We start from the raw sequence: 25,626 nt of genomic DNA on the forward strand, positions 1-25,626 counted from the left end.
CCCCCCCCCCCCCCCCCCCCAAAACCCCAAGAACGAGAATCAGAAACACTGGTCTATACCAGGGGTCAGCTTCTAGAATCAACCAAAACGGTCATCTGCCTACTGAGTACTAAGTACTGTGTGACTGTGTAGAGTACCCTCCGGTAGATTCCGGCGGCAAATCCCGGGTGATCGATGTGGTTTACCATTGGATTACCATTGGACCTGCACTTTTCGATCGACGGCGGAGTCGACCCAAGTTAAAGTACATTCCAGCCAGTCCGCCTAAGCTTGTCGTCCCAAAAGGCCCCAAAATTCTACCTCCACCTGGGCGGGGAATTTTTAGGTCCGTGATGAATCCTCTTCCCATGCGTCCGCGTCCTATCAATTTCATTCATTTAATGAGGTCACTCCGGGGTCACTTTCCGCACTTTCCCCCCCTCCCGTGGCTCACTGGCTTTCCCTTCAACTTCCAGGGAACCTTCACTCAACGGCTTTGTGATCCTTCTAGACGTGTTGTCAGCCTCGACTATTTTCTAATTTTCGATGGAGACTATACCCATTTCTTTTCATGATCTAACCTCTATATGGTGATCAACCCTTAATTTTACCTCATCGGAACGGGGGACCGTTATACTACTGAGTCTAACCCACTGCTCAATCTTCCTTCTTCCCCCCCCTCTCTCCCTCCCCACCTCTCCGGTCACTCTGCTGCCACTGCCAGGTGCAAGAACAATATTATTAAACTAACGGGCCAACGAGGTCAACCTAGTGTCCAAAACCCGCTGCCCACTAATACTATTTGCATATAGCCTAAGAGCCTACCCTTACCGACTAAACCGTGATTCGTGTTGTGCCTTTCTCCGGATCTTCTTCATTAGCTACGTACTACTACTACTACTACTACTACTCATCTCATCTCATCTCATCTCGCATCCGCTCCATCCCGCCCCGTGCCCGACAGCGCCGCTGCAGCATCCGGCCAAGCCACATTTTGCTGGGTCCGTAGTATGCGAGCGCCGCCTGGTCACTGTCGGGAGAAAAGCGACCAGCGTGCAGTTTTCCAGGGTCCACGCCCACAAAGCATGGAAAAGCTCAACCAGCTCGATTTGCATTCATGGACCAACGAACCCGCCTGCGGAAGGCATGCGATGCCTGCAGCATTCGGAAAGTAAAGGTACATACATACAACTACTGGTTCGATGTTTGTTTGATTTTGTATTTGTCAAGCGACCGAGTATGCTGATTCGCGTTGGAATTGACCACAGTGTGACACCAGCGGACCACCCTGTCGGTCATGCGCAAGCTTGGACATCCCCTGCACGTATGAGCGGCCAAGCCGTCGTCGGGGACCACCAAACCGGCATGCTGAAGCTTTCAAGAAGCGAAAACTCGCTGAATCTCCCTCGGGTTCTCCAAGCCCATCGGATGCAACCTCGCCTATTCCCCCAACCCCTGGGGGAGGCGGGATCCCACCCTCACTTCCCTATCCCGCATCACTGGAAGCCATTTGTTCGATGCCCACCATCTGGCTGCTGATTGATGACTATTTCACCTATATTCATCCCTTAGTTCCGATCCCTCATGAGCCCACGTTCCGCGCCGCGCTGGAGCGGCGAGAGGATCTTACCAATCGCACCTTTCTAGCCCTCGCGGCCGCCATGATCGGGACGTCGGTCGCGTCTTTCCCTCGGAGGCCCAAGCGTCATCTGACGACAGATGCCGAGAAGGCGGCGTTCCCGCACTCTATGGCACTGGTCAAACGGTGCCACGAGGTAGCCGTTCAGGCTCGAGGTACCGGATACCTCGATCGGACCGCGACCGTGTATGATGCCGCCCTCAGCTACCTTCTCGGCCTCTGCTCCTGCTACGCTTGGCATATTCGACGATGCCGTGTATATTTTGCCGAATGCCTCACCATGCTCCATGTGTATGACCTTTACCGCCACTCGAATCGGCTGTCCTATGTCACCATCCCCAGTCCCCAGTCTGCCTCGTCGCGTCTCTCTCAGGAACCCAACGGTAGCTCCGGAGAAGCCCAAGTCAACATTATCGAGCGGGAACTGGGACGGCGCTTGTTTTACGTCGTCCTTGTCGGTTATCGCACGATGCAGCAGTTGGGCGGAGGCGACACCATCATTCATGTCCCCCCTGAAACCCCGACAGAACGCTATCCTCCTCTCCCACTTGAAGTCGACGACGAGTTTATATATGCCACACACTTCGATCCTCAGCCGTCCAACCGCGTGTCGCGCCTGGTGGGGTTTATTGCCAACATCCGCGTGATGAGCTCCTACAATCAGCTCTCGGCTTGGGAGACGGCCTTTGGAAGCGGCCAAATTCTGGAATGGGAGCGGCAACGCTCCCTTCTATGCCAGTGCCTGCAGAATGCCAAGATGGCTCTCAATGAGCTTCCACGAGAGCTGGTGATCGAGGGAATCCATAGCCCAGCATCGACCCATGGACAAGATAGCCCCAGCTCACTGTCCAGCACGGACGACCAGCGATCTTATGAACGTCACATACAGTATGAGATCCAGAAGGCGAACATATATGCCAGTCAGCTTGCTGTACGGTCTTATCTGGTGGAGAAATACTGGTCCCTGTACGGCGCTGTGAAAATGCACCAAAAGCCGACCGAGCAGCATCCCTCTGGCAGTCCTTCGGTGGCTGTCAAGACTGAAGGGGGCCAACCGCATACCCAGGCGGCCATGGATGCGGATGCCCAGTCCGACTACATCGGAAGGACCATGGCTGAAGAGCGACGACTCGTGATTCGGGACTTGTTCGCATTACTGCAATCGGTCAACGAGGTCAATATGGAGCCTAACGGCGCGAGCTTTGTAAGTGTTCCCCCTCTTTCTTTCCTTTCCGTCACAGCTCAAACGAATACTCATCAGCTATTGGAAACAGACAGCGAAAGTGCGACAGGTTGCGTCTACCCTCCTGAATTTTTCTAATCCGAATGCCACCTCCACGATAAGCGGACCACAACCCCTCACCAGCGCCGAAGTCGAGTCATACCTCCGCGCCTTTATTGACACACTCATGCGCCTTGAAGGCTTTGGGTCGACCGTTTCGAGCAAGGGTCGACAGCAACCAGACGTGTCCGGACGGTCCATGAGTTATCTGAGCGACCACGACCGGGACGAGGAGGAGCTGCGGCAGTGGGCCGGCATCAAGGAATATCAGGCCAAATTCGCCGAAGAAGGGGGGATGGCTTTTCAGCTATAGAGTTTTCTTGCTTCCGGGTGCATACAACGCATCTGCTGTTGTTTGTCCTTGACGAACACTGTCTGGTGATTGATTGAGATTGTTTTTTTTTTTGCTTTTAGCATGTTGTGTCCAGCGGAGTTCGGTGGAGTTTTGCTTGAACTGACTTCTCAGGGGTTGATCGGGTTGTCTGTCTGTCTGTCTGTCTGAATTAGCGGCCTGCTTGTTGACATGTTTACTTGTGCATATGCATGGGGTGTTTGTAATAGTATGGACCAATTATTGGGTGGTGTGGCTGTGTGCTTACTTTCTTTGTTGTTAGCTGGGTTTGGGACAGTTGTGTTTTTACGTTTGGATGCATATACAAATACAGATATACCATGGCTCATACTCTATAACTCACGAGAAAGTATCGACCGTCAGAATTGCCCGTATATCCTCATGACTTCGCCAAGTAAAACTGCACTAAGGGACGTATTCAGGGCCTCAGGCGCAGGAAAATTACCCGAGCGCTGGCTAACCTAGCCTAGCTTATCGATAAGCAAAAGGCGGTCAACGGCCGCCTATAAGAACGAAAAATTCTCCCCCCTCCAGCTTTTTTCTTTTCTTCTTCATACATATACTGATCACTCCTCCCTATTCACTTCGAGAATCCTTTCCTCCGTGGGTTCTTGAAGGGGAAATGGGAGGTCAGAGCAACCTCTGCTGACTTACCCCGGACTCTTCTCTCTACCTTTGGCGTGGAGCGTTTGGAAATTACTACAGCGGGACATCACCTCACCTTTATCCATTGCCTTTTGCCTGTGGCTTGGGCTTGCTTGACACGGAAGGAAGCAGGACCTAAACCTGGTACATAATTATCTATTGGTAGTCTTTTAAGAACCACGTCCACGCACTCGGCCAGCCGACGAATCGTCGCCGTAGGCTTGACCTCAGGCAGTGCTTGGTCGGACCAGCCCGCCTGGTTCTGGTCGCGATCGACCCAGTTCGTGCTCAGGCCTGCACTCTTCGCGCCGGCGATGTCGAATGGATTCGCACTGATGAGCCAGATCATCGCCGTGCTGCTGCTGCTGCCGCCGCCCTTGCTGGCTACTTGCTCCCGCAGGTGACTGTAGGCCGCCGGGGCGGGCTTATATTGTTGTAGTTGCAGATGCTGCAGCTGCGGCGGTGCATGGCTGAGACAGGCGCGGACCATGTCCACGGTGCCGTGGGAGAACACCACCGGCTTGATCCGCGCGATGGCGGTTATCTTCCGGAGGGCTTCTTCGACATCCGGAAAGGCTTGGAGGCGATTGTAGGCTGCGAGAACCCCGTCGAGGGCTCGAAGGGGAGATAGCGTCCTGTAGTAGTGGGTTCGTCAGATCGGTTTGCTTCGGGCAGTATTTCCTCGTCTGCATGGGCATTGGGGGGGCAGGGATCAATGATGAATGGAGGTCTCGTACCCATGCTGTTCAGCCGCCAGGTGTACTCCAGCCGGTAGCGTCGCCATGTCTGGGCCACGGTGCGCGCGCGCGCTGGGCGTCTCCCCGGAAGTGCTGCTCCAGCTCCTGCGTGGCCGTTTCAAGGGAGAGTAAGGTCCCGTAGATGTCGGAGGCAATGACCACTTCTGCCATGGTGTGGGTTGCTTGCTGATGAGGATTGCAATAAGGGAGGAGGAATCCAATCCTACCCAAAGTTCAGGAATGTTGGAGCAGAGTCAGTAGTCGAAGTATGAGAATAAGCAGCCTCTCGCCGCGGATACCAAACCCCACAATTTTGATGATGTCAAACCATCTCCATTGCATTTCCGCCGCCACCTCTTCTTTTTTTTGTTCTGTACAGTACAACGTTGTCTACTACTTCTCATTTCCAGCATCGATGACCTCCTCCTCCCTCAACACCGAAAACTACCCGGTCTTCCGCGAGTGCCTGTCCACGGCTATCGTGGAGAAATTCTCCACCCCCGCGCAGCCCAAGAAAGCTCGTCGCACACGCGGCGCCGTGTCGCAGCGCCAGAAGACGCGCAAGGAGACTTTGGGGACTTCCACTGCTGCAGCAGAAGCTGCTGCTGACGCCTCGCAATCTCTTCCTGACCGTGCGAGTCCGGAGGAATTAGCTGAGTTTATTGATGTGCGTGATTTTTCCCGCTGTTTGCTTTCAAGTAGCACCACGCTGTGTTGCATACCCAGCCAGACTCAACACCCCGCGGGCACTCTATGCATGCCTCCAAAAGTATGGCAAATGCCCACCCACGCCCACGCGCACGCCCTCCTCGCCTCCACATCCATGAAACAAGAATACCAATGACCCATAAGAAGAAGCCCGCGAAGCATCACAATTCACAATTGAATTGGAACTAAGAGAAGAGAAACAGTTCCTCGCAACCGAAACCTTCCCCGCCCTGCCCCCCTCCATCCAAACCCTAACCTACACTCCTCCACCAACATCATCAACAACATCAACATCAACAACAACAACAACCACCACCCCCTCCCCCTCGGAAACCGACCCCCAAACCCTCGCCTCAACCCTCTGCACCACCACCCTCCCCTCCACCGTCCACGACACCCTAACCACCTACGCCATCCTCGCCGACCAACCAGAAGAAAATGAAGAAGCCCTAACCACCTTCTTCACCCCGATCCTCGCCGAATACCTCGCCGCCGTGACGCGCCCGCCCCCCGTCTGGGCGACGACCCGCACCGACAGCTGCGAGATCTGCGGCCGCGACTGGATCCCGCTCAGCTACCACCATCTCATCCCACGCAGCGTGCACGCCAAGGTGACCAAGAAGGGGTGGCACCCGGAGTGGATGCTCAATAGTGTCGCGTGGCTGTGTCGCGCGTGCCACAGCTTTGTGCATCGGATGGCGAGCAACGAGGAGCTGGCGAGGGAGTGGTTCACTGTGGAGCGGATCTGTGAGCGTGAGGATGTGAGGGTTTGGGCGGGCTGGGTGGGGAGGGTGCGGTGGAAGAGTCGATAGTTTTTTCTGGGGGGAGGTATGTATATATGGGGATTGGGAATGAGGGTTGGTGCTGAAGATGAGAGCCTAATACCCAATACCTAGGTCACGCACTATATACAGTACACATGTGGACAACCTCGGACTTGATCGTGAGGTGAGTTGAGGTATGCAAAAGTTGTGTTGTCTATGTGGTATCCGGATATTTAGACTAATATACAAGAATCAACCGGGCCCCCCTTGTTCTCGCATTAGACATGCTTTGCGGTAAACAAACCCCCAAATACAATCGAATCCGTGATAGTACAGAATAGGCAGATCGTAAAATACAGCCCCCCCCCCCCCCCCCCCAACCCGAGCACTACAGATAGCGCTTCTCGAAGATCTCCTCGTAGCACTGCACATGGTCCCCGACCTGGAAGTCGAACCAGCCCTCGAAGGCCATGCCGCACTCCGTGTCCTTGCGCATCTCGGTGACGTCCTTCTTGACGTTCTTGAGCGAGCCGATCGTGCCCGTGTAGATCGTCTCCTGGCCGCGCAGCACGCGCACCTTCTTGGTGCGGTTGATGAGCCCGTTGCGCACGCGGCAGCCGGCGATCTGCATGCGCTCGCGCCCCTTGAGCTTGATCTCGAAGATCTCGCCGATCTCGGCCTCGCCCGTGACGCGCAGGGTGACCAACGGCGGCAGGTGCTCGCTCAGCGTCGCCTTGACGTCGTCGATGAGCCGGTAGATGACGTTGTGGTCCTTGATGGCCACCCCGCGCGACTCGGCCATCTGCTTGATCCGCGGGTCGATGGGCATGTTGAACGAGACAACGTGCCCGCCCGCCGACGCCGCGTGCTCGATGTCGAACTCGCTCACGGGGCCTACCTCCGCCCGCAGCACGTTCGCGTACACCTCGTTGTTGCCCACCGCCGTCACCGAGTTCAGCACCGCCTCCGCCGACCCGTGCACGTCCGCCTTGATGATAAAGTGAATCGGCTTGGGGCCCGATTGGGCCTCCTTTTGGTCCAGTCCGGCTTCCTCGAGGCGTCGCCGCTCCATCAGCTCGCGGCGGGCCTCGTTCATCGCCGTCGTGTCCTCCCCCAGCTTCGAGGATTCGGACCGCTCGATTCGGTATTCGACGACGGATTTGGCCTGTTGCTCATGCTCCGCCTGCAGGAACTCCGTGCCAGCGGTTGGCTGCTCGCGCCACCCGTCTACCTCGACCGGCATGCCGGGGGTGGCTTCTTTGATGGCGACCCCGGCCTCGTTGCGCAGGGTGCGCACCCGCGCCCAGGTTTCGCCGGCCACGATAATGTCCCCGACGCGCAGGGTGCCGCGGCGGATGAGCACGGTGGCCACGCGTCCGTAGCTCTTGGTCGTGCCTTCCACCACCCATCCTTCGACGTTGCCGGTGGGGTCAGCGCGATGGTCGAGCACCTCGGAAAGAGTGATGATCGCTTCTTCGAGCTCCAGCATGCCGGCACCGGTTTTGCCGCTCACGCCAATCGCCTGCACGTCACCGCCGAAGTCCTCGACGTGGACGCCGTGGACGGACAGATCTTGCTTGACCCGCTCGGGGTTGACGCCCTCCTTGTCCATCTTGCTCATGGCCACGATAATCGGCACGTTGGCCGCCGTGGCGTGCTTGATAGCTTCGATGGTCTGCGGCTTGACACTGTCGTCCGCGGCCACGACCAGCACGACGATATCGGTGATGTCAGCACCGCGGCGACGCATGTCCAGGAACGCCGCGTGACCCGGGGTGTCGAGGAAGGTAATCGTCTTGCCCGAGGGCATGGAGACGGAGAAGGCGCCAATGTGCTGGGTGATGCCTCCGTGTTCCGAGTCCACAATCGAGGACTTGCGAAGCCAGTCCAGGATCGTGGTCTTGCCGTGATCGACGTGGCCCATGATCGTCACCACCGGCGGCCGGGGTGGCAGGCTCGATTTATCTTCGGGCTCCGGCGCGGCGGTCAGCTCGTCCTCACCGGTGTCAAAGACGGGCTCGAAGTTGTACTCGGCGGCGATGAGCCCGGCGGTTTCGGCATCCAGAATGTGGCTATGCGTGACGTCCTCAAAGCCCATCTCTTCCATGCGCTGGATAAATTGCGCCTGTCGCACACCGATGACGTCCGCGAGATTGCTGACGCTGATGAACTCGGGCAGATATAGAGGACTGGGCTCAGCGACTTCCGACTCGATTTCTTCTTTCCGATCCTCCCTCTTCTTGCGCTTCTTGTCCTTCTTTTGTTGACGACGTCGCTGGTAGTCTTCCGTATCGAATTCATCCTCATCCGCGAACGTGAGGGGTTTCGCGCGACCCCCTCGTCGCTTGAACCCCCTGTCAGATGAGCCTCCCACCTCCTGCCCCGCATTGAGCTTCTCCAATGCGGAGGTATCCCATGACCAGTCGTTGACGGACTTTTGTGGTTTGTCTTGCGTCTGCTTTTCCAACTCCTCCTGCTGCTGTCTTTGCTCTTCTTCATATCTCGTGGCATATTCGTCCAGAGCCTGGTGTCTCCCATCCCAAGATAGTGTACTGCTGCTGTCCAACTTTCGAATGGTCAAGGGCTTGTTCGACTGTTCCGACTTTAGCTCAGGCCTGGGGGCCCGGCAGCAAGGGCAAGCCCTCTCCGTCCCGGGGCAAAGATAATGGCAGTCTGGGCAGGTCCAATCCACCGTCTGAAGGTGCTCGGGAATGTGATCGTAGCGACTGCGCCTTGGCCCATCGGGCCGAAAACGTCTAGTATCTTGCGACACCATGTCTCCGGAGGAGCGCCAATTACTGTCATACCGATCGTTCGTTCGCCGGGAGTCGAAGCGATCTCTGTGCGATTTGAAGCCACCGTGCTCGATGGAGCGCTCTTGGTGTGACCACGATCCTTGATGTTGCCACCTTGAATGCGACCTATCACCGTGCAAATGTGTATGTTGACTCTGTTGCTGTTCGAGCAGGGACTCTCGCATTGCCTTCTCTGCCGAACTCAGGCCAGTGGATGTCGTGGCCCTACTTCCCCAACGAGGAGCTGCAACTTTGCGACCCGTTCCAAAATTGTTCGAAGTTTGTGAGAAGGGGAGATCCACCTGCGCCTGTTGTTCGGCTACCAGAGCATCTCGTGCTGCTTTCTCTTCCGCATTCAGGCCCATTGATTGGGATTTTCTATCTTCTGCACGGATAGAAAACCGCGTCTTGGCGGGGGAACCTTCTGCCGAGCCATTCGAGAATTCTGAGAGGGGAGTGTCGGCGGGTTTATCTGAGGTCTTTGAGGTGGATCCTGAAAGATTCTTCTGCGCCTGTTGCTTGGCTGCCAGAGCGTCTCGCGCTGCCTTCTCTGCCGGGGTCAGACTCGTTGCTATATATTTCTTATCTCCTAGCCGAATAGTGAACGCGGCGGAACCCTTTTTGAGTTTATCGGATGATTTTGACGGGGGGTTTGAGAAATTGGTTTTTGGGGAATCCTGCTGTGTTTGCTGTTTGGCCACCAAGGCATCTCGCATCGCCTGCTCGGCCGCACTCAGACCCGTATGTCTGGACGCTTTGCTCCCCCAGCGGGAAGTGGATTTTGCGCCAGTGGGAGAGCTTGTTCCGGGGCTTTGCGAGGAAATTGAAGGGGTTGTACCAGCAGGTTTGTTTGGATTTTCCGGGGAATTGATGCTTTGACTGGCCTGCTGCGCCTGCTGTTTCGCCTGCTGTTTCGCCTGTTGTTTCGCCTGTTGTGCCGCCAGCGGAGCCTCTCGCGGTGCTTGCTCTTCCCGTCTCTTCGCTTCTCGTGCCGCTATCAGGGCTTCTCGGCGTGCTTCTTCCTGTTGCTTGGCCTTCTGTCCGGCTATGATAGCAGCTTGCCGGGCCTGGTCTTCTGCTTCCTTCGCCTTTTGCCTTGCTATCAAAGCATCCTTCCGCTCTTGTTTCGCTCTCTCTTCTGCCAGCAAGGCATCCTGACGTGCCTGCTCTTCCCGTAATTTCTCCTGCTGCTTCGCCACCATAGCATCTCGTATTGCCTGCTCGGCCGGGCTCAGGCCTAGCGATCGCGTGGCCTTGCTTCCCCAACGGGGGGCAAATTTCCGGGGCTTTTCGGAGCCATTTGGAGATTCTGAGGAATCAGCACATGCGGGAAAGGCTCGAAACCCCCTCCGGGGCACAGGATTCAACACTGGGGCGAAAGCCGCATTTCTGCGGGCAGTTGCGCAGGACCAATCGACACCTTGACGTCGAGAAAGCTAGGAGCGATTTTGTACGTTAGTATCTGAGGGGAGGCATCGATAGATATATCCTAGATAATATGCTCACCTCCAACGCAGCTCGCCTGTGCATGATGAAGGTCGTTGCTCGCAGCGATTCCCTTGGCGTCAAAACTGCTGCGGCGGAGGGAAAGTTGTCGGAGACGTCACGGACATGGAAGTACTCAACCTCCGCCCGTTAACTTACGATCCGATCCTACCGCGCATTGAGTTTGGGCGTAAGATGACCGTACTGTAAGTTAAGTTACAATGAAGAGTGCAGCTGACTCAGCGTTATGCTTGTCCCGCTTCACGTGCGTCGTCGGCGCCTTTGCCGAATCGGAGGCCGCGATCGGGGAAATGGGGCTATCACCTCATCGCTCTCCGATAAGCTTCTCTTTCTCCCCTGCCTCCTCGCTGCTTCTTCTCAGGATCTTTCCTCTCCATACCGATCGCTGAGGGTTTCTGTGCTGCTTGGACCGAGGAAAGGCCCTTTTTGGTACTCTCAAAACCCCAGTTTCTGTGAATCTCCTCTCTACTCCACCTAATTTCACTTCTCCGGGCGTGATCAAGTTCCCCGCAATGGAGTCCGAGGCTTTTGAGGATATGCAGAAAGGCGGCGGCAGTCTTCGCGCTGTCAAGGACTTGACGGCCGGTGCTGCTGGCGGCATCGCTCAGGTGCTCATTGGTAAGTGCTCAACTATTTTGTCCTGTTATCTCTGCTAGCAATGCATCATGTATCCCCCCAATCGGAGCATGGGCATCGACCTTCCAATCTATTTCCGCATGTCGCAACGACATAATACCATCGCTACCAACTGATCGCGTCGCACATTGACTGAGTACTAACGACCTCTCTAGGTCAACCTTTTGGTGGGTAAAATGAATGCTCTCAAGATTTGTCCATTCGCAAGCTTCTCACCAATGGCCCCCTCCACCATAGATATCGTCAAGGTGCGCCTGCAGACAACCACGCAGTACGCCAGTGCGCTTGATTGCGCCACCAAGATCCTGAAGAATGAGGGTCCCACGGCCTTTTACAAGGGTACCCTGACTCCTCTGATCGGTATCGGAGCCTGCGTATGTCTTTTGTCTTCCTCCCCCGGCCCCCTTCTGCCCCGGGACCCCGCCCTTCTACATCAACAACCCCGTGCTAACCCCTCCATGTGCAGGTGAGCGTCCAATTCGGCGCGTTTCACGAAGCCCGGCGACGGCTGGAGGCGCTCAACAAGAAGAAATACGCGGACCCGACGCTCTCCTACACGCAGTACTACCTGGCGGGCGGGTTCGCGGGGATCACGAACTCGTTCTTGTCCGGGCCGATCGAGCACATCCGCATCCGGCTGCAGACGCAGCCGCACGGGGCCAACAAGCTGTACCAGGGGCCCATCGACTGTATCCGCAAGCTGTGCAACCAGGGCGGCGTGCTGAAGGGCCTCTACCGGGGCCAAAACGTCACCTACCTCCGCGAGATCCAGGCCTACGGCACTTGGTTCCTGGCCTTCGAGTACCTGATGAACGCGGATGCCAAGCGTAACGGCATCCGTCGCGAGGAGATCTCCAGCCTCAAGGTCGCCACCTACGGCGGCCTCGCCGGCGAGGTCCTCTGGCTGAGCAGCTACCCCTTCGACGTGGTCAAGAGCAAGATGCAGTGCGATGGGTTCGGGGCTAGCCAGCAGTTCAAGAGCATGACCGACTGCTTCAAGAAGACTTATGCGGCTGAGGGGCTGGCCGGGTTCTGGAAGGGGATTGGGCCCACCTTGCTGAGGGCCATGCCCGTCTCCGCGGGGACGTTTGCGGTGTATGTTTTGATTTCCTGCCTTACCTTACCTTACCCCCTTTTCGTTTGTGTCTTGGACGGTAGATCCAATGCTAATTTTCTTGGTTGCACAGTGTCGAGCTCACTATGAGAGCCCTGGGATGAGGTATATTCATTGAAAAATAACCAATAAAAAAATGCGAAAGAAATTCAACAGCTCAATTTGAAATACCCTGCCCCTGCATTTTTGTTGTCATCTTCTCGTTGTCCGAACATCCACGATTTCCAAAAGCAAAGGCAAAGGGGATAAAAGTGGCATTTTTTTCTTATTAGACTGGATCTTCGATGTCGCTGTTTAGCGGGAATCATACCTTGGATAGATTTTTTCTATGCAGGCAATTTCAGATTCAACACAGCAGCTGGATCTTATTGCTCATGAATACCAAATTGATTTGGCCTGTAAACCAAGAACAGCAAGTATCAAACCAGAATACACCCCCCACCCCTGACTCTTCCAACGCAACAGCTAATACAACTCTCCGCGGACAAACGACTGGCGTAAATCAGCTCCCAAACCCCAACGAAAAGTCTCCAAAGAAATCCTGCCACGCTGTCGGGAAATAGAACAGATTCAGCCCGGGGAAATCCCAGTCGCGCACAAACTGTTCCGGCACGAACGACTGCAGATCGACCTGCGCGTCGAACAGGTCCCAGAAGGAAGAAGAGGTTTGTTCTGCTCCTGCTGCTGTCGTCGGCTCCTCTGCTGTTGCTGCCTCCACACCTGCAGTGGTAGTCGCACCGTCACCACTACCAGGACTGCTGCTGCTGCTGCTGCTGCTGCTGCTGCTGCCACTTACCCCCCTCTCCCCTCGCTCCTGTCCCTGGAATATGCGGCTGTATTTCTCGATGCTCAAGCGGAGGATATGCATGTAGACATTCCCCAACCCTATACCTGTTCCTGATGCCAGGCCCTGAACGGCGGGCGCTCTTGTTCCAGGATCGGTGATGTGTGAGGACGGTGACGTTGTCGCCGCTTCGGCACAATGACGACCTCTAGACGGTGCAATATCCAGATCGAGAGGGGCCGATGTCTCCCCGCCCTCAGCCGACCGGGTCAACTCCCACAGGAGCTTGTTTCCGAGCTGCAGCAGCTCCTCGTGTTCGTCCCGCTGTTCGGGGAGGAGGCGGGAGAGTTTCAGCAGCAGCAGGAAGCAGAAGGCGCATTTGGCCCAGACGAAATCCATGGCGTATTTGAGCTTGGCGAGGTAGAAGGCGGGCTCGAGGCTGATGAGGCGGAGATGTTGGCGGGCGGCGGATTTGGCGAGGCTGAGGATGTTAAGCTCTAGGGGGGTGATTGCTCTGTTTCGTTGTAGCGTAGAGGTTAGTGTTTGGGTATCCAAGCTAATGGGGTTATGGAGGATGAGGTGGTACGGCTCGTTGTAGCGAGCTGTGTTGTAAGGATTGGAGACTGGTGCTGGACTTACGCTACGTTCTCCACGCCCATGGAGCGCAGCGCTTTGCAGTGGAGGATGAGTTCGGCCCAGCAGTGTTGGACACTCAGGGCGGCCAGTAGGAATGGTCGTTCTTCTTGGGCTGTCGGGGAGTTGACTTTGGGGGTGACGTTCAGTATAAGTTACACGCTGTGGCCCTAGGGCTAGAAAGGTCAAGGAGGGCTGCTCACCGATGATGCGCTGCCAGTCACTGAGCACGTTAGTTTGGGACTTGTGGGCAGGACAGGGCAGGACAAGGAACTCACTCAAACCAGAGATCAAGGTCGACCTTGGCCTCGTGTACAAACTCAGCAATGGCTTCTCGAGACAGACTGTCTCGGATGTCTAGTGTGTCGTTGATGTTGGCTTTATCCATCGCCCATTAGTATGCTGCACCGCACCCTCTGGCAACAGCTCTAAACGCATACCTCGAATAACATTCAACTTATATCGACGATCAGCTATCCGTTTCCCAATGCGACTGTCAGAACCTTACCTCAACCTGAGAGAAAAGACGCATATCTAATACTGACGACGAAGGATGATGCAGCAGGATTCGGCATCGCCGAGCATTTCCCATCATCCGTATCCCAGGTGGCTTGCCGCCGTCGACGTGAAATCTGAGCACAATGACCATTAATTATACCCAGCATAAGTGACTTGAGAGGAGCTTTTACATGTGATCCAGAACCAGGAGCCCAAACCATGTCCTGGACTTCCGCATCAAACAGCGCACCTGTGCTTCCATGCTATCACCGGGAATTCTCAACATGTCACTAGTCCTCTTCAATGTTAGTAGCTGGATCAGCTCTTCGAACGCTTCGTCCAGACCAAGGTCCAACGCCATTCTGGTGGCAAAGGATAGTATCAGCGAGCGTTCGGCGGTGTAGCACGCGACGATCAGCAGCGCCTGCACCGACTCCAGGCAGTTCAGATTCTTGTTTTGGATCACAATGCCAATCCATTTCTTGAGTTCCGCGTGCAGCAGATCGGGAATTTGAGATCCGGGGCCTGCATACTACCACTCAGCATGCTATCATATCAGGGAAGTTGGGGTAAGGGATTGCAGATTACCCGTCGCTGCACTCATTTCAACACGGCTGCCAATCGTGCAAATCGCGTTTAGTAGTATGCTGCTGCGAGAGCGTACCGAGGTGAAGGTGTCGACCTCCGGATCGAAAATCGGGATGTACCTATCCTGAAAAGCTCATCAGCATGAGATACTCGCTAGGTCCGTCCAGCGTCGAGCAGTACATACGCAGCCCTGGAAGAACCTAGTTCCCTCCCTGTCAGCATATCTTATCGAGTCACATCTCTGGAAAAAAAGCGCATACGTTCTGAAACAGGCGAGAGCTTGATCAGCAGTCATCAAGCCCTGAGATACGAAGTCCGAGATGGGCTCTTCCTTAACCTCAAATCCAGAGCGCTTCCGTCTGACCGGACGAACTGTCTCCTCGTCCATCGCGGATGGAATCTGCGACGAGGAAGACAATCCTCTTTGTGGATGCAACTCGGATCCCCTCTCGGAATTGAGAGCAGAAGTCGCCGCGGCGAAAAGCATGGGCATGCCTCCTGAATCAGAAGCCGCATGATTCGAAGTTAGGAAAGGTGCTTCGGCGGGGTATGCACGATGCTGTCCCACGAATTGGTCCTGAGCATGCTGCACTTGCCCGAGACCTTCTTGTGGCAATTGCTGCGTGGAGAGACAAAAAAGCTCGCCCATGGCCTCTATCTGTGCACGGAGACGTTGCACTTCAGATTCGACGTTCTCCAGTCTCCTTGCGTAGGTGTTAGGAAATTGATATGGTGGTGCTGCGGGATGGAAGGGAAGAAGTGTGTGGGATGAATGATAGGGCATACTCAGTGGTGGGATCTTTAGGAACTTCGTAGAAAATGCATTGTTTGTATGATCGCTTGCACCTATTAGTAGGTATGCGTCAATCGAGTATGCTCGTCTCGCAGTTTGCGATGGGGAGAGCGCTGGATGGGATACCTCGAGCAGGGCCGTTTCCCATCACATCGCACCTGCCAAGCGCTGTTAATGATCAAGGATGGAAAAACTAAAGCAGGGTCTACCTTCGACTGTCGACAAGCACTGCATGCTTTCTAAATTGCCGAGGGGGTGGTCAGTCACTGTATGCAGTGTCTTCCGACAGTGACAAGCAGGAGAGGACGAGTAACTATACTGGGATCCGTTTCTTGCCGGTAGGAAGTTGTCTCACGCATGAGGGGTCATCTGATTCCATCTTCGCAAGCTGCCGGTCACTGTCGCCTCCTGCAGCAGTGTATAGTAGTGCCCGATGCTGAAATACTGCATGTACATGGCAGACCAAAGAGTGGGTCGTGGGGCAATGCCAAAGGCGGGGGCGACGCAAGCCATCAACAGTCGTCGGCTCGGCTAATGTGTATTGGCAGGCGGCTTGTTGCACATACTGGATCATCAACCTCGTCCTCTTGCTCGCGCACCCAACTTTTTCTATTCGAATGTATACTCTCATTCAAGCTCCATCTACTGACTGACGTAACCTAGATTCAAAATACAAACTTACTCTACAGTACGATAAAAACATTGCACGCCTTCATTGAACACTAGCCATACAACTTCCCACGCGTACTTTACTTCACCACACGTCGTTCGTCAGGCCTCCGAGTACAACTAGCGCTAATACACATACACAAAGTCCTCATTCGACCAGTCCGTTAGGTCTTTGAATGCGTTGTCCTCCGTTACGGCAGTCTGCACCGGTCCTTCTAATTTGTCGCCCTCGGCCGCCCCAACAGCTTGCATCGAGTGATCGACGATTTTGGCGCTCTTGCCCATTGATACTCGCTGTCTCTCATGCTTCTTGTTGAGGAAGAAAAGGAAGGCCATATTCAATCTAGGCTGGTGAGCAGAGGATTATAGCGGTTGAGACAGAAGACTTACATGCATAGCACAACCAAGACACAGAACATCGCCAGGCTGCAAACTGTCATCAGTATTGTTGGTCCGTAAAGATGAGTACGAGGGGTCAATTTACTTAGACCGCAAACCTCGTCGATACAAAGGCGCGTCTGTAGTGGTGTATAAGTTCGAGCCCAGAACCTGTTCTCAAAATCAGCATAAAAGTCACTGAGTGGACTCAGGTGCAAAACCTACGTTACCGGCGCATTGTCCCACCAGGACAATTCCATTCACGATCTTCTTCTTCGTCTCACCCGCTGTGTTTGCTGCTGACCAAGAATAGATCAGGGGTGCTATATCTCTTGTCAGATTGGATCGCGCGCGCAATAAGACGATAAACATACTGATCCCGGGGTAAACAGACACCTGAAAGCCGGTCAGTTTTTATTTTATCTGAGGGAAGTCGCTGCGAACTCACAATGTAGTATCCTGCGAGTAACGCTCCATTGTGTTGGCCATCATGGGGTATGACCAGCAACATGATGCAGCCCGCAATAGCAGGCAAGCATAGCAGCGCAATCACGGGGCCTTTCATCTTGAGAAAAGTCGCCAGCCAAGCTCCACCCATCGTTGCGACGAGTTGAACCGCACCGAATGGAATGTTGAACAGAATCGTTTGGAACTGATTGAACCCGAAGGCCTCAATGATCAATGGACCAAATGTCGAGATGCCGCCGCTAGGGATTCTTTGAAAGGTAAGATGAATCATCCGAGCCTCAGAGAATAGGGTTGTCTTACGAGATTGAAAAGGTGAATGCAAACCAGAAGTAAGACTTGAGGTCAAGGCAGGCCTCCTTGACATGTTCCCACTTCCACACGTGGGTTTCAAGCCCTTGCTGGTTCATGCGGAGTCGTTCGATAGTCAGTAGCTTGTCCTCTTCCCCCAGAAACTTCGATTGGACGGGTGAGTCGGGCATCGCGTAGAATATGACCACGGAGAACACGATTGTCAGGAGACCGAAGAACAAGAAGATGATCTGATAGGGTTCGAACACCGAAGAATGGATATGCCCAAGCCCATAAGTGATGAGGCTTCCGAACTAACCGCAGCCCGTGTGTTAGGTCGGGAAAGACGAGTTTTGGAAGTAAGTGCTAACCATGTAGACCACGCCATTCATAGCATACCATGAACCCAGTCGCACGGGCTGTTCGATACGCCGATACCACATTTGGGTGATAGCGATAAAAGCAGGAGCTACGTTGTGATTGGGTTAGTTCCAGTCTCGTTGACAAAAAATGAGAAAACCTGCGCGAAGGATCAGTACTCACGAACGCCGGCTTCGAACAGCCCCAAGAACATCCGGCAGACCAACAACCCAGCAAAGTTATTCGCCGGGGTCATGCACGTCAAGGACACGCCCCAGAGAAAGGTGGTGACGGCCAAGAACTTTCCCAACGGCACCTTGACGAGGATATAGGCCACAAACGGCTGAGCGACAAGCTGCACCAGGTAGACCACCGCCCCCAGCCAGGAATACATTTGTCCATGCAGGTGGGCTTTCTCGACGAGACCGAAGACGGACGCATATGAGAGGGTGGACTTGTCAAGCTGTTGTAGGAAGTAGATGCCCAAGAGTATAGGCAGCAATCGCATATCAATCTTCCGAAGCACACGAGCATTGTTCTCGGGCGTCAGGACAGTGGAGTGGCCTGCTTCTACCACCAACCCCAGGGCTTTGTCCACTTCTGGCTCCGTCGGACGGACCTCTGTCTGAAGGGGAGCGGCCTCAACAGACTCGATCTGTTCATCTTGTGCATGTTCTCCATGGTCGACCTCTCCGAGATGGGCCATCTTGCCTTCAGTAGTGAGTCTTGCTTGTGGATGGTCTGTGGTTACACCGCCCTAGATAAGATCAAGGCAACAAGTGTAGCCACAATCGGGGCCGGACAAATTCTTGTATCGCAGACCGTCGAGCCAGCGAAATGTTAGGGATGCAGATGAACCAAACCAACAAAAGTTACGCCTCAAGGGGAGGGGCGTGGTGCCCTTTTTACTCTCTGTTCCTCTCTCTCATGGTGTACGTGCAGCACGGGATGGACAGGGGCTCGCCAACCCCCGTGGGGAGGAATCCTCAACCCCGGCCCCGGACAAGCCATCCCCAGACCGACGCGGGGACGAATCAAAACGTGTCTGGAGACTGCTTGACCGCATCGCAAGTGCCGCGTTCACGTGAGGGCACTTCAACCCGGGCTAGCATGACGGTGGATGGTGGGGCATGAGGGCTTTCGGACAAGAACCGACGTAGGCATCTGGTAGACGAGCCTGCAGTGATCGTGCCATGGCCCAACAGTGGCGCAAAGTGGGCAGATGCTTGACGCTGGAAAGTTCTCTAGCTTCGGGGATCGGTATGAAAGGCCGACAATGGTAGACGAGGGGACATGCCTATGAGGAATAAATGAGGGGTGGATGTGGGGAAAAAGAATGTGGGGGTCGGAGATGACGGCCGAAATCCGTGCATACCTTATACTCTATACAACCCAACCTTTGCGTTTGGCAGTGTCATGACCAGACCGGAAGAAGATCACTCAATCACTCAAATAGAGCCCTCTGTGCATCATGTCGAGCCGAAAGAAATCAATCAATTGCTTCCTATACTTCGCAAGCGCGAAACACAAGCATCCAACTTCCCCCATATCACCCCACAACCCGCTCGGGAGCTGAATGCGCAATAATTATGCCTCAGAAGGAATGCTGCCCCAAGCGCTACGAGGCCATTTCTGCAGATGCGCAGGAGTCTCCGGGTATATCTCTCCGTTCTACGTCCGAGAACCGTCAATTCGAGTTCTCCTTCGAGCCCGTCCGTGAAAACCTATTCCGCGTCTCCTTCACGTCGCCAGATCACCCTCTACCTCCGTATCCCAGCATCACCAGGCCAGCCACCGACCTCAAGGACACCCACGTATCGACGACGAGCGATGCTCAGAGCAAGACGATCCAGGTCGGGGACGTCACGGCATCCGTCGAGTGGGCCAACTCGCCAGTGGTGTCACTGTCGTGGAAGGGGCAGCCGAACCAGAACCAGCCACTGTACCGGGATCTGCCATTGCGCTCGTACGTCGCAGACGGGGCAGGCATCGCACACTACACGGAGCACGACCGCGACGCCCTGCATGTGGGACTCGGAGAGAAGCGCGCCCCGCTAGATCTCAGCGGGCGCCATTTTATCCTGTCCGCCACCGACAGCTTCGGATACGACGTCTACAACACGGACCCGCTCTACAAGCACATCCCGCTGCTGATCAAGGCGACCCCGCAGGGCTGCGTAGCGATCTTCTCGACCACGCACGGCCGAGGCACCTGGTCCGTGGGCTCGGAGGTCGACGGCCTCTGGGGCCACTTCAAGGTCTACCGCCAAGATTACGGCGGGCTGGAGCAGTACCTCATCGTCGGGCGGACGTTGAAGGACGTGGTGCGATCGTACGCCGAGCTCGTCGGGTTCCCCCTCCTGGTGCCCCGCTGGGCCTACGGATATATCTCCGGCGGTTACAAGTACACCATGATGGACGAGCCCCCGGCCCACGAGGCTCTCATGGACTTCGCCGACAAGTTGCGAGAGCACGGGATCCCGTGCTCCGCCCACCAGATGAGCTCCGGCTATTCCATCGCGGAGACGGAGCCCAAGGTCCGCAACGTCTTCACCTGGAACAAGCACCGCTTCCCCAATCCCGAGGAGTGGATCGCCAAGTACCATGCGCGGGGCATCCGTCTTCTGACGAACATCAAGCCCTTCCTCTTGGCATCGCACCCGGACTTCCAGAAGCTGGTGGACGCGAATGGGTTCTTCAAGGATCCAGCCACCAGCGAGCCGGGTTGGATGAGACTCTGGAGCGCAGGAGGCGCGACGGGGGGCGACGGATGCCACATCGATTTCACTTGCGCCGCGGCGTTCAGGTGGTGGTACGAGGGCGTTCAGAGCCTCAAGCGTGCGGGGATCGATGGCATGTGGAACGATAACAATGAGTATACGCTCCCCAACGACGACTGGCAAGTGGCCGGCGACGAACCCACCGTGGTCGTCGCCGACGCCGACGCCAACGCCACTGCGAGAAAGACTCCGAACTCCGTCGGCCTCTGGGGCCGGGCAGTCCACACAGAGCTCATGGGCAAAGCCTCGCATGATGCTCTGCTGGATCTGGAACCCAACCAGCGACCCTTCGTTCTCACCCGGAGCGCCACGGCGGGAACCATGCGGTACGCCGCCAGCACCTGGAGCGGAGACAACGTCACCAGCTGGGAAAGCATGAAAGGCGCGAACGCACTGTCGCTGAGTGCAGGGATCTCTCTCCTGCAATGCAGCGGTCATGATATTGGTGGTTTCGAAGGTAAGATCTTGCCCCCTCCCCTGCCCCCCTCCCTCGCGCTCAGCAAAACCCAAACATCTAACCCCCACCCCCTTCAAAACCAACCAGGCCCGCAACCCTCCCCCGAACTCCTCCTCAGATGGATCCAACTAGGCATCCACTCGCCACGCTTCGCTATCAACTGCTTCAAGACCAGCCCAGGCAACAGTTCCATCGGCGAAGTCATCGAACCGTGGATGTACCCAGAGATCACGCCCCTGGTGCGCGACGCGATCAAGCGCCGCTACGAGATGCTGCCGTACATCTACTCGTTGGGAATAGAAAGCCACCGGACGGCCTCGCCGCCCCAGCGCTGGATCGGCTGGGGGTACGAGTCCGACCCAGAGGTGTGGACCAAGCCCCTGAAAGCCGGCGACGAGCAGTTCTGGTTCGGGGACACGATCCTGGTCGGCGGCGTCTACCAGCCCGGCGTGAGCGTCGCCCGGATCTACCTGCCCCGTAAGACAAACGAAGAATTCGACCACGGCTACGTCAACCTCAACGCACCCTACAACCACCTCGCCTCGGGCCAGTGGGTCTCGATCCCGTCCGAATGGCGCACGAGCATCCCCTTGCTCGCGCGCGTCGGCGGCGCAATCCCCGTGGGCAAGGCGGTGCAGACCCGCGTGCCGGGTGACGAAACCGCGGCGTCGCGGGCCGTCGAGGAGGTCGACGACTACCGCGGCGTGGAGATCTTTCCCCCACCAACGGCGGCGTCGTCCCACGGGCAGGTCTTCGTCAACTCTTGGTACGAGGATGATGGGATCTCGGTCCAGCCGCGCATCGCCCGGTATACGACCCGGTATCGCGCCACGCGGGAGACGGTCGTTGTGGGGTTTGCGCGCGACGAGGAGGCGGGCGGGTTTGTCCCGGCGTGGAGGGATTTGGATATTATCCTGCACTGCGGGGATGAGAGGTGTATTGTGGCGGAGGATGGAAGGAGTACGGTGGTGTTTAAGGGGAAGGATAGCCGGGGCCGCCTGGTTTATACCTTGAAGAATTAAGCGAGAACTGAAATGGAAAGGGAAAGGATGGGGCCACACCGAGTCCTTGACTTGAGATATCATCAGAGTCGGAAGGGGTTCATGTATATCTTCATAAATTAGATGAGATGCCAATGACAGATGCTAAAAGCTTATGGTGTGCACACTTGCAACTATGGAATAGATGACTGTCATCCATGTCAGTCTGGCAACTAACATTGAGATGTTCTGTCCATCGACTAACTCAAACAAGATGTTCTAAGAAAGACACAGCTAGAAATTCTCCAGAACTCGGTCCATCGATGATGGGGCAAATCTACAATGGTTAACTTATTTACTATCCAGCCTGGCCCAAATGGCAGCTCCCAATTGTCCGAACAATAATACACTATATACAGTTCGCCACAATTCAATCGGAAATAAAGACGATTCAAACATAAAAGTAAGTCCTCAGGCTCCAGCGCGCATCTGTTCGCTCGGCTTGCTCGGCTCCAATTCCACCCACGCATGCAACAGTATAATATCATCAACGAAGGTGGGGAATGATTATCTCTCAATGCTAGAAACTTGTGTCCTGTACTAGCGCCATACCACAGCCCATGGCGCTTGACCTGGTTTTCAATGGAGAGGTCATATACAACATGTCTGATCATGCAACTCTACTCTTGTCCGAAACCCAATGTCTCCTCCACAGCAATGGACATCTTGTGTTCCAGAGCTTCGTGTGTCTTGTACGGAGGTAGATCCAGACGGTTGAAGCTGGGGAAAGTTAGCCAGCCGCTTAAGATGAAAGAAGCCAGGGGACATACCAAGTGTGCGACTTGGGCAATGCGTTGGGATCGCCCGATTTCTCGATAGTGAACCGGCGAGGCCCGTCCGAGCCTTGCAGATCTTTGAATCCGTTGACCGGAATACGCGAGGTACCAGTGGTGAACTGCAGGAGACGAGACTTTTGTTCGGCATCCCAGGTGCGCACAATCTTCCAGAAATTCTGGATGACTTCGTCCTGCTCCTGGTAGCCGCGGTAATCGGTGTGTTTCTTCCAGTCGTCAACATCAATATCCGCAATACCACCAATCAACAATTCCAACTCGCGCTCGTCAAACACGTTGACCAGATCGGCCGGAATCAGCTCGTTGAACCCAGACATGAAGGCATTGAACTGCTCCTCCACCCGCTTCACAATCTTCCACTCCGTCACCAATCTATGACCGTCAGCGAAGTCCACCAGCTTACTAGCACGAGCAACTTACTCAACATATTCATGCTTGTTCTCGTTCGTCACCGGAATGTCGCGACCGCCCGGCTTCAGGTCAACAGTGGTACGCTCGCCGAACTTCTCGTCATCAACCGCGAACGTCAACTCCAAAACACCGTCGATGTCGTTCTCTCTGTTATGCGTTAGACGGAATACTCAAAACCCTCCATTCAAGGCACTTACAGAGTCCATGTCAAGTTGCGGTGCAGGTCCTCATCAACACCCTCCATGTCCTGGAGCGAAACCTTCTTTCGCAGCATCATCTTATAGAAGGCCCCAATGAAGAAGGAATCCAAAAATCGACGATGGAAGATGGCCAAGCCGACAACTCGTCCGATGAACTTGAAGTAGTTCAGGTGCTCCGGGTTCACTCCAGAGTGAGGATTAATTTGAAGGGTATAATTATCGTGCGCCGAATACTCGAAAAGACAATAGAACGGGTTAAACATTTCGTGAGAAAGAAGGAAGAAGAATTCACTGTAACTGTCAGACTCCGTCATGATTCTTGAGATAAGACATGGGCAGACTTACCGTGAGAGACCACCATAATCCAAACCATCTTCACCATCGAACTTGATCATCAAGCGCTTCTTGAGATCGGAAGCGCTCTGCCGCATGATCTCGGCGTATGAGTCCTCGAAGATGTTGTTACGTCGGACCTTGACATGGCACTGTCCAGACATGATACGCAATGCCGGTTGAGACCGGAAGTAGATCAGCTTGCGTCTAAAGTCACGCTTGTACTGCGGTACGCCCTGATCCAGAGAGGAAGGCAAACGGGGGTCATCCCACGTGGTCGTCTTGGTGTTGTGATCCACGAAGTACACTCGGGCTGTATTCGTCAATCGCATCTCCCATCCGCTGGGCAGCGGACCCAACTGCGACACCGGCTGCTGCTGAATCGTGGTATTGGTGCCGTTGGAATTCTGCCCGTACATGCGAATATACTGTTGACGCCGAGGATCTACCCAAGTCGTAGTGCGGGTGTTATGGTCCACGAAGTATGGCCGGCCCTCCGGTGTATTGCGCTGCTCCCATCCGGGTGGGAGCTCACCAGTGCCTGCAGTGGTAGCTCCCGTCGCCATCATAGAAACTGCACTGGCGCTGCCTCCTGCCGGAGGTGTTTGAGCCTGCGGCGGCGCCGGCTGCTGTTGGCTCTCAGCCAGATTCGGAGAATTGGCACCCGTGCGGTCTTCGGGCAGCATTCGACTCTGATGGGCGCGACGCTCCAGTTGCATGTTGGCTTCGCGCTGCGTACGCTGCGTGTGTTCGTTGTAGTTCGATGATGGTCGAGTCCAAGTCGTCGTCCGTGTGTTGTGGTCAACGTAATAGGTCCGCCCCAGATTGTCTTCTCGGCGCTCCCAGCCAGCTGGCAACCGGCCCTGACTGTCTTCAAACGAGCTCAGGTTGGTGCGAGAGCCTTGCTGACCATTGGCTGGTGCAGCCGGGGCGCCATTGGGCGGCGGAGCAATGATGCTGGTCGGTCGGGTGGTCGAGGGAACACGCTGAGGGTTCAAAGACGCAGTAGAAGCGGCGGCGGACGAATCGACCGGGCCGGGACCGACAGGAGGGTGCGGTGACGATACTTGCGGGACAAGTCCACTGGATGTCGATGGCTGAGCATGTGAACGATGCAAGCCATTAGCCTGGTTAGGAATGGGGGTGGTGAGGTTGGTGGACAGATTGATGATAAGCTTTCCATGAACGACCAGATTGTCGTTGGATTTCTTTAGGTCGCGGGTGAGCATTTCTGTTGCAGGCAAGGCAGACGCCTTGCGTTAGCCCCGGAGATTCAGCATGATAAGAACATAGCGACTCACCATCACCACCCATCTGTAAATCGATCACGTCGCCAATCCGTACATTGATAACACCAAGGAATCCCTGATCCTTCTTCTTGAACTTCTTCTGGTCGAAGATCTGAATTGCGAGAATGCTGTCCTCATTGACCCGGCTGCAGAGAATCCCGCCGTCAGTTTCCGAGACCAGCAGTTGCACCACGCGGGGCTCCTTACAGATCAAACATCTCATTCCAGTAAGGGTTCAGCGTCTTCTTGATTACCGACGTCGTGTGGGTTTGCTCGCCCCCCACGGTGGCCACCGCAAAAGGATCGGGGAATCCTGCGGGAGGTCAGCCCCAGAATGCATGGCTTGGTGAGATCTCCTTGCGGAACTTACGAAAGACATCACGCTTGTATAGACCGTCCGCGGCGATAACTGTAGAATCACGCTCTCCGTCAGTCTCCATCCATCCGTAGGCGCCATCCTCTAGAGTCGAGAAAGGGGCATGTGCTTCTTACTTGTGACCCGAAGATTTGGCTGACTGCAGAAAGTATCTCTATTAGCATCCATTCGAATCCGGATTATGCACGCATGACACTTTCGTCAAGGAAAATGATCGTGCCCGCTTTAAGCAAGGGAGGGAGGGGAGGGGGGAGGGGGGGGGGAGTAGGTGGAGGGGTTGGGACGGAGGGGGAAAGGAGGGGGAGGGGACGGGCGTTGGCGACGAGTACG

The 25,626-nt window shown here is 55.3% G+C and overlaps 9 protein-coding genes across 9 annotated transcripts in view; 4 read left to right on the plus strand and 5 right to left on the minus strand.

Annotated features, from left to right (window-relative positions):
• Positions 1–1,096: 1,096 nt before the first annotated feature.
• ASPACDRAFT_50371 (uncharacterized protein) lies at positions 1,097–3,213 on the plus strand (the record flags this gene model as incomplete). Its single annotated transcript, XM_020202345.1, has 3 exons — positions 1,097–1,156; positions 1,248–2,822; positions 2,893–3,213. 3 exons carry the CDS (start codon positions 1,097–1,099, stop codon positions 3,211–3,213), a joined length of 1,956 nt encoding a protein of 651 aa, XP_020059245.1.
• Positions 3,214–3,295: 82 nt separating this feature from the next.
• Positions 3,296–4,990, minus strand: ASPACDRAFT_1853476 (haloacid dehalogenase, type II). Its single transcript, XM_020197311.1, has 3 exons — positions 4,693–4,990; positions 4,089–4,532; positions 3,296–3,390 (listed from the first exon to the last, which is right to left on the minus strand). The coding sequence occupies exons 1-3, from the start codon at positions 4,803–4,805 to the stop codon at positions 3,363–3,365; spliced, it is 585 nt and encodes a 194-aa protein (XP_020059246.1). The 5' UTR covers positions 4,806–4,990; the 3' UTR covers positions 3,296–3,362.
• Positions 4,978–6,475, plus strand: ASPACDRAFT_113414 (HNH endonuclease). The gene is made up of 3 exons (XM_020195717.1): positions 4,978–5,301; positions 5,546–6,170; positions 6,239–6,475. The coding sequence occupies exons 1-2, from the start codon at positions 5,050–5,052 to the stop codon at positions 6,152–6,154; spliced, it is 861 nt and encodes a 286-aa protein (XP_020059247.1). The 5' UTR covers positions 4,978–5,049; the 3' UTR covers positions 6,155–6,170; positions 6,239–6,475.
• A 19-nt stretch (positions 6,476–6,494) lies between these two features.
• On the minus strand, positions 6,495–10,431 carry ASPACDRAFT_40224 (translation initiation factor 2; the record flags this gene model as incomplete). Its single annotated transcript, XM_020200718.1, has 2 exons — positions 6,495–10,337; positions 10,408–10,431. 2 exons carry the CDS (start codon positions 10,429–10,431, stop codon positions 6,495–6,497), a joined length of 3,867 nt encoding a protein of 1,288 aa, XP_020059248.1.
• Positions 10,432–10,792: 361 nt separating this feature from the next.
• Positions 10,793–12,554, plus strand: ASPACDRAFT_76013 (putative mitochondrial carrier protein (Ymc1)). Its single transcript, XM_020204615.1, has 5 exons — positions 10,793–11,025; positions 11,199–11,210; positions 11,281–11,417; positions 11,510–12,138; positions 12,231–12,554. Exons 1-5 carry the CDS (start codon positions 10,920–10,922, stop codon positions 12,259–12,261), a joined length of 915 nt encoding a protein of 304 aa, XP_020059249.1. The 5' UTR covers positions 10,793–10,919; the 3' UTR covers positions 12,262–12,554.
• Positions 12,555–12,659: 105 nt separating this feature from the next.
• ASPACDRAFT_24077 (putative C6 transcription factor) lies at positions 12,660–15,832 on the minus strand (the record flags this gene model as incomplete). Its single annotated transcript, XM_020199249.1, has 15 exons — positions 12,660–12,829; positions 12,905–13,054; positions 13,148–13,453; positions 13,577–13,704; positions 13,853–13,952; positions 14,089–14,245; positions 14,278–14,597; positions 14,673–14,784; positions 14,845–14,860; positions 14,921–15,197; positions 15,264–15,364; positions 15,447–15,506; positions 15,580–15,611; positions 15,663–15,692; positions 15,773–15,832. 15 exons carry the CDS (start codon positions 15,830–15,832, stop codon positions 12,660–12,662), a joined length of 2,019 nt encoding a protein of 672 aa, XP_020059250.1.
• Positions 15,833–16,248: 416 nt separating this feature from the next.
• Positions 16,249–18,322, minus strand: ASPACDRAFT_50375 (putative MFS transporter; the record flags this gene model as incomplete). Its single annotated transcript, XM_020202346.1, has 9 exons — positions 16,249–16,465; positions 16,513–16,548; positions 16,607–16,671; positions 16,726–16,823; positions 16,875–16,896; positions 16,949–17,216; positions 17,269–17,570; positions 17,628–17,725; positions 17,800–18,322. The coding sequence occupies 9 exons, from the start codon at positions 18,320–18,322 to the stop codon at positions 16,249–16,251; spliced, it is 1,629 nt and encodes a 542-aa protein (XP_020059251.1).
• An 814-nt stretch (positions 18,323–19,136) lies between these two features.
• ASPACDRAFT_1896161 (putative alpha-glucosidase) lies at positions 19,137–21,998 on the plus strand. The gene is made up of 2 exons (XM_020198706.1): positions 19,137–20,853; positions 20,941–21,998. Exons 1-2 carry the CDS (start codon positions 19,206–19,208, stop codon positions 21,873–21,875), a joined length of 2,583 nt encoding a protein of 860 aa, XP_020059252.1. The 5' UTR covers positions 19,137–19,205; the 3' UTR covers positions 21,876–21,998.
• Positions 21,999–22,513: 515 nt separating this feature from the next.
• The window catches only part of ASPACDRAFT_50377 (NEDD4 family E3 ubiquitin-protein ligase), a gene marked incomplete at both ends in the record, with an annotated part of 3,993 nt that continues 880 nt past the window's right edge, over positions 22,514–25,626 (minus strand). Inside the window, 9 exons of the mRNA XM_020202347.1 lie at positions 22,514–22,613; positions 22,664–23,059; positions 23,108–23,245; positions 23,296–23,589; positions 23,644–24,862; positions 24,933–25,066; positions 25,128–25,233; positions 25,291–25,329; positions 25,413–25,435. Of these exons, the coding sequence (XP_020059253.1) occupies positions 22,514–22,613; positions 22,664–23,059; positions 23,108–23,245; positions 23,296–23,589; positions 23,644–24,862; positions 24,933–25,066; positions 25,128–25,233; positions 25,291–25,329; positions 25,413–25,435 (2,449 nt within the window). The remainder of the gene's footprint in view (positions 22,614–22,663; positions 23,060–23,107; positions 23,246–23,295; positions 23,590–23,643; positions 24,863–24,932; positions 25,067–25,127; positions 25,234–25,290; positions 25,330–25,412; positions 25,436–25,626) is intronic.

This window comes from Aspergillus aculeatus, assembly GCF_001890905.1.
Source record: "Aspergillus aculeatus ATCC 16872 unplaced genomic scaffold ASPACscaffold_3, whole genome shotgun sequence".
Lineage (NCBI taxonomy): Eukaryota > Fungi > Ascomycota > Eurotiomycetes > Eurotiales > Aspergillaceae > Aspergillus > Aspergillus aculeatus.